Here is a 12,010-nt window from a genome sequence, read left to right as displayed (position 1 = left end):
GGTATGATGGTTTTGTCTTTTTAGTGGTTTCCTTGTATTATTATTTTTATTTTCTGTTGGTCAGCAAATCTATTAAAGAAGAAAATAGGAGGGAGAGTTCTCCATAAGTAACATAAGCCTGAACTGATCCCAATAAAAGCCAAAAGCTAGACAGCTCCTAGAGACCGGGGGGGGGGGATGAAAACAAAAGCATCATAACCACCATATTTCATTTAAAAAAAACCCTAGCAGAGACAATTTATCAACAAAAGGGAGTACTCAGCTACAGAAGCCCCAAGAAGAGAACTTGGAAAATGGAAAATTCACCTTCAAATACAAACTGTCTAGACAGAGAATCACAGCTCCCAGGAGACTACCAATAACCTAAACACTGCTCACAACAGGAACAACTATCGAGGCTCTTGAGATCAATCAAGCAACTGCGTATTATATTCTTCGGTACTCCCTAGTCATACCCTTGTTATTAATACCCCAATTTTAGCAATTTCATAGCCTCCTTGGAATCTTCATTTTGATCTTGCTCTCTCTTAGTACCTAGTACCTCATCTTTGAAGCCTTTTGGAGTGCTGTGAATCTCCTGGACCAAGCTAAACAGCTCTGTGAATACCCTGAAATCATTTCCTGCTAGGTACTTCAAATAATCACCCCAACAAAGCTCACCAAATATTAATCTTGAGATGTCTTGTCAGGTGAGGATAGATTATTGTTTATGGGCCACATATGAGATGCATTTTGACATATGGTTTCTCCCTAGTATCCTGTGTTGTTGATTGTTGTAGGCAACATCATCTCATGTCAGTGGTGGGTCCAACCTTTCGGCAAACATGTATTTTTGTGATGTGTCTGATTGCTTTCCATGCCATCATCTCTCTCCTCTGAAATCTGAACAGCCCCCACCTTTTTTTGTTTGTGGGGGGGGGGGGGGGGGGAAGATCTTGCAGAAATTCGACCTGTATGTTTGTCCTAGATCCCTTCAACCATGGAGAGACTGATCTTACTAGGAGACATTGTCATGACATCGGGATCAGTTGAGATTAAATCTTTGCTCAAGTAGAGGTTGGAGATTTATGGTGATCAGTGCCATTACTACATGCTCTCTGAACATTTCAGTCTCAAGGATATTTCCAATTTTCTAGAGCATGGAGGGATGACTCTGCAAATCAACCTGAAGTACTGTTTCATGCACCAATATAGGGTTGACATTTACAAGAGGTCGCCTCCCTGCTGCTTTGTTGACCGAATAAAGAAATCGTATTAATATATAGAGTTTGATGAGCAAATTTCCTCGTCGAGGTATCCCTTACACTCGCACGCAGGCCTTCTTCTTCTTTTGAGTTGCCGGCTCTTGTTATTGGAACTTTGATATTGTGGAACTGAAGAAGTCATTTTTCCTTGAGGAAGCTTCTTGCTGTTCCTAAATTGACTCCGTAAACATCGATATCCATCAGCCAGCTTTTTATATATGATTTCCTCACCTGTTGACCAGAACCAGAACCAAACATCTAATTCCATAAATATATATTACACACCTTAGATTCTCTGTTCCTACACCATCATCCATATTCCCAAATTTCCTAGAATCTGAACCTAATTCTAAAATTTGGAAATCCCTAATTTTCTTAAGGGAAAAGGTTTCCCACTACACCAGTGTACAATCGCCCTCTCATATGGATTTTTTTCTTGTTTTTTTTTCTCCTGCCTTGACCATGTGGCCCCCATGTGAATGATTCCATACTCTGTGGGTGTGGGAAATTCCTCCCACACTGACGTCGTGGGAAATCCTCTCCCTTATCTAAATTATGCAGTCTGTAGCAACCCCCCCCCCCCCTCTCCAGAAGTCTAGTCTCTTTCTCATAAAAGTATTGGAGGTTGGCAAAATGAAACTTGTTTCTATTGATTGGAATTTTTGGTAATTGTGATTCTCAGATATTTGCTGAAAAACCAGCTGTCCACCGAGCATTTCTGAATTTGGTTCCCAGCAAGGTAAGTAATTTTTTCAACACTTCTCATTTTTTCAAGCACTTCACTGTGAGGAAATACTTTATTTTTTTATTATCTTTTTCCCTCCCCTCTTATTACATGTCTAGGAGCCCTATTATTATGAAGTGTCTGAGTTGTGATGAAAGTTTTGGTCCCTTGTTTTCCCTATGGATCCTCTTGTAATTAAATTTTTGGTTTCTAGTTGTCAGAAAAGGATTTCTGGACAAAATATTGTAGAGCTGAATATCTCCATAGGACAAAAAATGCTGTTGCAGCTGCAGCAGAGGCTGCTGAAGATGAGGAGCTTGCTGTTTTCTTAAAGGATGATGACATTTTGGCCAATGAAACTCGGCAGAAGGTGCCTTAATCATAAGACATTATTCTGGAAAGGAACGATCCTATTGTGCTGCATTTGTCCTTTACTGATCATTTGACTTAGATGTTCTGCTCCTCCTTTTTTCTTGGAGTGTTCATTTGCAGATCAGACGGGTTGATCCGACTCTTGACATGGAAGCTGATGAAGGGGATGATTACATGCATCTTTTGGTACATTAAATTCTATTTTTGCATCATTACTTTAATTACCATGCCATGATCTTTATTTTAAAAGGTTCTTGTTTCTGGGATGAATAATGACATTTCGGCTCAATGCTTTCTTGTGGTTTCTCTTAATGTTATGGTTTCTCATCTATAGTATTCTTTTGGTGCTGGATCGCTGGTTTTGAATCCCTTAAAAGTACTGTTCTCTAGTATTTTATTTCCTGATGCCTACCATAAGCTTCAGTATCTCTCTTGTTCTCTTGTCAATCTTTTTTAAATCTTCTTTTGTGGCTATGATCTGCATAGAGTTTCTGATTTAATACCTTCATATCAAACTATGAACCAGCAAACTGGATTACAGGGGCAAGGGAGCTCATTTCCCTCCATCTTTAATGAGATCTGCTACATTAGGCTTGAAGAAATTCAGTCAGTGTGATGATATCATTATGTCTCTACTCTTCTTGGGGGTAAAGGCAGAGCATGAAATCCTTCTCCAGTATTTTATTTCTTTTGGGGGGGGGGGGGTTAGGTGTGAAAAACTCTAAAACTCTCCCAAATAAGATCCTGAGACAAAACCCCACTCAGATGGGAGGAACCCGAAAATTGACTGAAAACTCAAACCTCTCAGAATAACACCAAACTCTAGAAAGCAATAGTTAATAGGAAGGACAAGAATCCCTCAAAAGATGGGAATGATCTGATGAGTGGTTTGGGAGTAATTTAGGAAACAGTGATCTCATGGACAGAGATCCCTGAGATGGAAAACTGAAATTCAATTCAATCCAACCAACGGATACCCCCAAAACTCTAGTTGAGTTTCACCCTAGGATAGACTCAACTAACCCCAAAATATGGTTCCAACCTAATGGCTAATTAGAAGTAATTAGGAAATCAAATTTCTGATATCTCGGATTTGCAGGTTTGAGGTGATTATTAAGTAGCAACCAATAAACTGATCTGATGCCCACCAAAACAAGGTTGAGTGTCCCTCGAGGAGTACCCTCTAATATCAAGGTACTAAAACTTGGAACTCGACCCCAACTCGACCCTGGGAAAAACCGAGATCTCGAGATCTCGGTCGAGTTGGTGCATTTTTTTTTTTACTCTAAACCTGGTTCGGTGGGTTTTAGACCTAGTTTGGGTCTGAAACTTAGTACTCAGCCTATTTTAGACCATTTAAACATAATGGCACTATCAGATTTTGCAAAAACAAAGTCCAAATAGGAGTTTCACTTCGAACCCTAGGTTGGTAGGCGACGACGTACTAAAATACCCTACTCTACACATAATTTAGTAATAAAAAGCAAGCAAAACATTCAATTAATGTAAAACAACTTAAATAAGCATTAGAAAGCTTTCCAACAAGTCCAAGATTGCTTAAAGCTGATTTATACTGAAGGAGTTATGTACCAGTCAAACTTAATTTGGTGTGCGCGAATGCTGTCAAAATCACTCTAAATGACAATATTTTTTTGGACATCAAAACAAATGAATATTCTACCGCACTTTTGTTTTTTAGCAATGTTTTACCATATTAAGATTTATGGAATTTTTAGATTTGAGAAAAGGGTAACGCTGTTTGTAACCGAGGTGGTTACAACCGCTTGTTGTAACCAATTTTTGTTTTCCTTTTTTATCCTTAATTATAGATATACCCATCCCTTAAAAATAAGATTGTTTTTGGTAATTTCACTCTCCTCCCCTTCTTTCCCATCTCGGCTCCCCGTCCCTCCTTTCCATTTCCTCACCGGATATGGCTCCCCAGTCCCCACCACACTAATGCTGTAGTGATTTACATCTTCCACCTCTTACCATTTATTCCAATCAGAAAACTCACTTTCTGGATTGGTGACACCTCCCACCGCTTCTTCTACTTTGGGAAGCTAATGTCTTCTCTCTCTAGAGTCCCGATATGACCAAACCCTTCGCCGCCAGATCGCGAGTTTGATCAGCAATCACAATCAAGTGGAAGGTGATACCAATCTTACGATCGCAGAGCCAGTAGCTCTACTAAGCCTTCCCTCAATCCTCCACTTGAGTACGATGCCTTCCAATTTTTATGTTTTTTTTGTGGGGTAAATAAGCCTTCCAACTACGTGCTCAACCTCCACCCAACCTCTTTCCCGTACTCGTCCGTTGCAAACACCATGCTCCCAATCTTATCAAATGCCCTAATCGCCCTGAATGCCGAGGATACCACTTCTCTTATTCAGATGCCCACCAACCCAATATCCGCCAATAACAGAGCAAGGGTTTCTCACTTCGTACCAATCTATTCTGGACATCTATGGAGCCCTCCCTCTTCACCTAATCCTTACTCGTTCCAAGGCTTAAAGGCTCCATATCCATTGATTCTTTTTTAAATCCTTTTTTAGGTATCTAATTTTTTAGTCTTCCATGGTTGATTTCAATTCTGGGTCGTTCAGTTCTTTGTGGATTTTTTTTTTCCGGTGATCATGGAATTAGTTTGTGGTTTTTTTTTTTTTTTTTTTTTTTTTTTTTTTGAGGTAGAATTGGATAGCCGAGATTGATTCATGAAGCTACCAGTGGCCATGGGGATTTCCCTTGCAGCTTGGTTGCTCACGCGGGCAAGCAGCTCTGGGTAAAGTTATCGAAGGCGAAGTGGAGGTGCTTAGGGACCGTCGGAGGATAGGGTGATTTGAGGAGGGATAAGAACTTGCTAAATTTACTTTTTTAACCCATTTAAATAGTTGACACATGGCTTTACAGGGGCAAAATAGTCTGGTTACAAATTCTGTTTGTAACTTTCTTGGTTACAAACAGACGCACCCTGGAGAAAAACCCTAGCATTAGAAAGTTGAAAATTGCACCTACTGCCGAAAATCCAGTTTTTGTTCTTGAATTGGGGGGTTAACTATTTTTTCATTTTGAAATTTGATTTTTTTACTATTTTTATTAGATTCAAATAGGGGGTATTTGCTTATTTATGAATAATATCTTAAGTAAATGAAATACAAATACAAAAACATTTATTTCAATGATTTTAGGCACAAATAAGGCACAACTTGATAACCTTACCAGGTGTTTCTGTTCTGGAAATGTGCTGGGAAACTCCAAAACATTTTTTTGTTTCTCAGCACAGTTTTTTTCATTTTCTTTGCTGAGAAACTGTTTTTTACCCGCTTGGTAAACCTGTTCTGGAAATGTTTCCAGAAGACAATTGGAACACCATTGATGCTTGATAAAATCTGTTTCTGGGAATATGTAATGTGACCAATTTTAATAATATTTGTCTTGAATAATGTACTTTAGATAAAAATGAAAGGAAAAATTGTTCTAGAGTCCTGGTGGAATCGAACCACCATCCCATGGGTGTAATCCCACGTGCTCTTCCGTTTGAGCTAAAGACTCACCTATTTTAATGACTGAAACAACAACCATTTTGGCAAATCCATTGCTTCATTGAAAATTGTGTTCAAGCTATTGTTTTCCCTTTTTCTTCATTCAAATCAGTACTAATTGTGGTGTTCAGATTGGCAAAGGGGTTCAAGCTATTGATTTCTCTTTTTCTAGTGTAGGTGTGTATTAAGTAATTACAATTGAATAAAATAATCCAAGCAAGGCTGGACTGATAGAGTCCCTAGTCCAGCCAATTACTAAGAACACTTATATAACAGTTTAATTTAAAAAAAAAAAAAAAAAACCCTCCAAACAAGCAAGAATTTGCCAATGCACCATGGCATGTCCACAAGCTAGGAACACATAGGTGCATTAACAAATGGGAGGAGGATTAAATGGGAGGGAGGGAGGGGGGGGCTCTTGGTATTGGCAGTAGGTAGCTCTTGGGAAGAAAGGAAAATTCTTATGGACAGTGGTACAGCAGTACTACTGCTGGCATTATGGTGTCTATGGGAAGAATGAAATAGAAGATTAATCCAAGATCAATTTGTGCAATGTTCACATGGTGTACATAGAATAAAATGTAGAGAAGCAAAGCTGTTGGCATTTAGAAAGGAACTCAACCAGGGCAAAGCTGTTGGAATACTTGTTCTATACTTGTTCCATGAATAAAATCATGCCCACATAGTAGTTTTATTCTTAATGAGCAATTCAAACCAACCAAAAACAAGCATGAGAAGCCAATCCCCAAGCTCTGTTTTAGTTCACTTTTAATGCATCCAATTGTTCACAGTGGATATTAATAAGCATCCCATCAATGAAAGAGCACAAATTCAATTGATCTGATCTAAGCATTCCACAGTTTGGGTAAATTTTCAGGCCCTTCTAAGATATAAACAGACAAATTCTACCATCCAAATTCCTAAAAGGACAGAATATGAAGAAGAATAGATTATGAAAATTTTGGCTACTATAAAGACTCCCCGTCCTATAAATAGCAGTGCACGCTGTCGTTCAATGAAAATTATTTCACTAACTAAAATATTCTTTGATGTCAAACTATCAATTAGAAGTTCAAAGGAGACATGAAATGCAAACAGAGCACTATGAAGGAAAAGGAAAAGACCCCAACTTGTGCACCTGTATACCTCTTTGAAGATGACTTTCTACTCCACTGAGAATTCGTATAACATAGTGTGATACTTCTCAGTTGGTTGAACAACAATAGATGGAAAGTTTGGTTGGTTAATAGCATTAGGGAATCCCTGCGTTAAGTCTTCCCTCCCTCTCTCATACTGTTTCAAATTCTGAAACTCTCTGCATTCAATCCCTGAATGCCATGGAGCCTTACATTCTCATCTGGGCTCCTCGATAAAACATGGAAACTACTTAAAAATTGGTCTTTATCTTCCTAGAAGCATCATACCCAAATCGAAACTAACACCGATGTTTGCGTAATTCCAATGAAAACACTGAAACCTGGATCCTCCACCCTCTTTTCCCCTACCAATGAACTTGCAAATAGGATAGATAACCGAAGCCCCAAATAACTGTTCACCAAATCTTACCATCCCTTTCCTTCCCCTCGACTTCAGTGAAAAACCCCAAAAAACAATCAAAACTCCGCTAAAGCATAAGAATCATTCATCAGCACAGCCGATCCAAGTCTTTCAAGTTCCATCTTTTAAGGATTTTGAATCTCAGATTTCTTTTTCCCCTTCTCTTTCCCTTTGTACATTATGAGAGTAGACAAAGAGAGACTGAGGGACAAACCCTAACAACTACTCCCGAGAGAGAGGAAGAGAGCGAGACAGATAGAAAGAGATAGCGAGATAGAGAGAGAGAGAGTTGAGAGTACCTTGAGAGGAAGCTCCTGTAGTTGCAGGTTTGATTCTCTTCCCCTTCTAACCGCAGCCTCTGAAAGCTCCCGTAGTTGCAGGTTGGAGCTTGAGAGTGTTGAGAGTGGTTAGGTCGAGGCAACGTTTGAGAGAGTGTTTAGGTTTTGGTCGATCGATTTTATCGGGCACACTTTTGATAGATTTGTGCTGAGCAATGCAGAACATGTTGGACATGTTCTGTCAAAAGTCTTGTGGGGAGCAGAAATTTTGATTTATCCACCAGAGAACAATTTCTATGGAACACTGTTTATCAAGCACTTTTTAGGTGTTTTTCTGTTTCTCAGAATAAAAAAACACCAGAAACAGTTTCTGGTAAGGTTATCAAGCGGTGCCTAAGTGTTTGTCCTGATTTTTGGCATAAATAAGTGTCTGTATACCAAGAGATAGGGAGTTTGGGTCGAGATTTCGAGATCTTGGCGAGATCTCGACCGAGAAATTGCACTTTTAGAACTCGTATGAGATGTCGTCTTGACCCCTTGGAAACCGAGAACTATGTTTGATGTTACAAAAGCTGAGACAAATCAGATTATGGATTCAGTTTTAATTCACTAACCAAACTATGCTGAAATAGGGGAGAAAACAGAGCATCCGCTGGTTACTAAATCTGAAATTAAGTTTTGATCTGACCTTACCTGATGTTAGGAATCTGATATAGATTGAAGAATAATATATCCTCTTGAAATCAGTGATTTAATACAATCCAGCAGCCTTGGTAATCAACAGAACTCAAAACAGTATTCAGTTGCAGAAAAACAGAGTACAAACAGAACGAAGAAGGGAAGAAGAAGAAGAGACCTATTTCAGGTGGAAAGAAGCCTATCGCAAGCTTGGGTATCTTACCCAATCTGACTCTCACAGATTCTCAAGGCTAAACAGCACTCAAAACTTTACTTAATCAAAATTTTATCTGGCTTAGCAGCCTTACAATGATTAAATAGAATGAAATCAAAAGTCCTAATCAAACTGGTAAAGCTGGATATACTCCTACTATGAATAGGAGGGCTTCCAACTTAGCTGAACATAAAAACAACTATTAAATAACTTTTCATACTATTACTAGCAAGGTTTAAAGTATCGGTATCGGGTATCGTATCGGTTGGGCAATTTTAAGAGACGTATCGGAGATACGTATCGATCAGTGCAGAAATGCATGAAAATGGTCAAAATATACATGGAAATACATTTTTGGACTCAAAAAACAATATAAACAAGCAATATATGTCATATATCATGCATATACACTAAGAATTGTGAATAATGTATAACCAGACAAGTGCGGCACTTCTAAATTGTTATAAAAGATAAGATTTCTTACATGCAGAGTCACTCTATTGCCATGAAGAATGTCGGGATGGATCAAACTCATGTCTATAAGGGTCTTCAAGAATAAGAGCAACTAGGATGATGTTGAGTATTGATCGAACATAAGCACAATACTGACCCTTAAGGAAGCCATTTTCGGTTTTGGGTGAAAAATGGTGGATTTGAGATCAAATCTTTGTAAATGTATACAAAGCATGTATCTGATAGTTAGTTGAACCTATTCTCCTTGAATCATAGCAACAAAAAAAAAAAAAAGAACTGAAATGCAAGATTTGAAGCAAAAGATCAAAAAACCTACCTTTTCCCTTCAAATGTTGAGTATGTCTTGTATTCCAAGGATTCGAGTGCAATGTGGATCCGACCCGACCCGACATATTTTGTGGGGAGAAAAAGTTGAGATTTAGTTCGTGACGCAGAGGGTTGGGGGTTCTGGTTCATGTTTGGTGTTAAATATGAAAAAAGGCATATGTATCGATACATATCGATATGTATTGACCGATGCATTTCGATACGTACCGATACATACTGATACATTTAAAAACATAATAAAAAATTGAAAACAGTACATATCGGCTGTATCGTATCGACATGTATCTGTCGATACATATCGATATAGTCGCTACATTGCTTTTAAAAAAAAAATAGATACGCATCGGTATGTATCGTATCGGCACCGACCGATACCAAGATGTATCAGCCAATATAGTATGGTACGCACCGATACTTTAAACCCTAATTACTAGGAATGAAAGTAAAGCTAATAAGCTACTACTAAGCCTAATCCTGTATACCTACCTTGTACCCACTTTTTAGGCCCATTGGCCCGTTACAAAGAAAACACAGGGAATCAAAGGCCCAATTCCTTCATAACCCAGCCCAAGGCTTATTTCCACTAAAATAAGCCCTCTAGGTGACTTATCTGCATCAATTTTCTTGGCACTGAGCATGAGCTTGGCAATATACCTTCTTCCTCGTTCTCTTTTCTATTTCTTCTTGTAAGGCTACGGTCAGCCTTGGATTGCTGTTTCATGCCTATTTACTTAAACTCCGAACCCGCAGAGTACATCACAGCAAAAACGAGCTCATCATATCTTCGTCCTCCATCTAGAAGGAGTTCTGTGATATCCATCTTGAAGTCATCAGATCAGTGTGAGAAGTTATCATTATGTCTTTTTAGGGGTTCAGGGAGTCTGATTTTGATGGCCTTACCTCTCTTGTAGGCTGCAAAGTATCCTAAGGCTTTCTCCATCAGGGTAGCTCACCTTTGCTTTACAAATTTTGATTTATCATAATAGGAAGAGAAAACGAAGATTCATAGAATTATATAGACACATTTTGAGCAACAAAAGGGTTTTGGAAATAATTAATTTGTTAAGATACTAGCTTTTCCCAATTGATTAGGGTCAGCTGCATGAATCCTAATTGGCTGTTCAATTTGGTTTATACTCGTATTTATTGTCAGAAGTTCATATAACTTTCCAAAAGAAGAAATCAACAGAAGTAAACATTGGTAATACTACTTGAATAACCTAACTCTTCCCATTTGTGTGTAGCTAAATATTCCAAATTTTTGTGCTCATTTTTCCACTTTTCTTTGTACCCATCTACTTATTTTTGTTTGACATGTAGGACCATGGAATTCTGCGTGATGGTATTAAGGAGATTACTGATTCACAGTATGAGCTATACAAAAGGACTCTCTCTCAGGACCTTAACCGGCATGCAGCAGTTGTTCTTGAAGGAAGAGCTTTAGGTGGGAGGTGCTTTTGTTCTCTGTCCCAATGTTTGATTTAAATATTATTAATTTATTGCTGTTACTCTTCTTTCTTGTTTTCTGTCAATGGGGGGGGGGGGGAGTGGGGAACTTACTGAACACAGATAAAATGCATTTCATTGTTTGGTGCTGTTAATATATCTTTCTATAAATAAACATTGGCTACTGATTTGGGCACCCTTTTAATTTCGGCGAAGGGTGCTGCCTCCTGGTTAAAAGATTAAAAAAAGGTACTGTTGAACAATTATTATATTCAATCAGTAACCATTCATTTTTATTTTGGGGCGGCACCTCTTTTTTTGGCTTTCTGTTTTCCCTTGAGGAGGTGGAGTTGGATCACTACATTAAAGATCGTCTTGAATTCCTATTGAAATTGCATATTTCGTGAACATTAATCATTCTGTATTAGTATGTAAAATTTTGGGTCCTCATTTCTCCAGTCAATGTAATTTAATTGACAGTATCAATGTGTTTATGTAGAAATGGAGTTAGGAGACACAAGGACTGTAGCTGAAGCACTTGCTAGGTCCAAACAGGGTTAGCAATTTTAATTATTATTTATTCTTTTTTTCTTTTCATAAAGAAATTTCAATTTATCCTGTTTGTATTTTGTTCATTACATTGATATGTACATTGTGGTTTGATAATTCTTCACAGCTGAGCTAGCCACCAAAACGTGTGATGAGAATGCAAACCAGGAGCGGTTAGAGAGAGTTTCTCGGATGACTGAGATTGAGGATCTTCAGGCACCTCGAACCCTTCCATTTGCACCTCTTTGTATAAAGGTATGCTTTCTTGGCATGACCTACATGCAATTTCATTACCATATGGATATTTAATTTATGTTTCCTGATCAGGACCCTCGAGAGTACTTTGATTCCCAACAAGCTAATGCGCTTAAAGCTTTAGGAGACACAGTAACTGGAACAAGGCCATCAAATTGTACCTTGAGCACAGAGGAGGCATATGGTTCTTTTAGGGAGCTCATTTCTGAGATGAGAGCAGCAGGATTGAGTGATCCTGTAGTTAAACCTGAAGTTGCTCTTAAGGTAAAAACATGCCTGCTCCTAGTCATTGTACAAACTTGACATCTACGACTGTAAGACAGTATAAAGGACAGATTCTAATTTCAGCA

At 38.4% G+C, this 12,010-nt stretch overlaps 1 protein-coding gene across 1 annotated transcript; it reads left to right on the top strand.

The window, feature by feature from the left end:
- Positions 1-1,887: 1,887 nt before the first annotated feature.
- On the top strand, positions 1,888-11,970 carry LOC122648351 (general transcription and DNA repair factor IIH subunit TFB1-1-like; the record flags this gene model as incomplete). The annotated part of the gene is made up of 7 exons (XM_043841581.1): positions 1,888-1,983; positions 2,183-2,338; positions 2,461-2,526; positions 10,731-10,854; positions 11,356-11,412; positions 11,533-11,660; positions 11,733-11,970. Coding segments are annotated over 7 exons (858 nt in total), but the record flags the coding sequence as incomplete, so codon positions are not given.
- Between the last annotated feature and the right edge of the window lie 40 nt (positions 11,971-12,010).

Source organism: Telopea speciosissima, unplaced genomic scaffold (genome assembly GCF_018873765.1).
Source record: "Telopea speciosissima isolate NSW1024214 ecotype Mountain lineage unplaced genomic scaffold, Tspe_v1 Tspe_v1.0853, whole genome shotgun sequence".
Taxonomy (NCBI): domain Eukaryota; kingdom Viridiplantae; phylum Streptophyta; class Magnoliopsida; order Proteales; family Proteaceae; genus Telopea; species Telopea speciosissima.
Note: the sequence above shows the minus strand (reverse complement) of the source record. Positions and strands in the feature narration are given on the sequence as shown.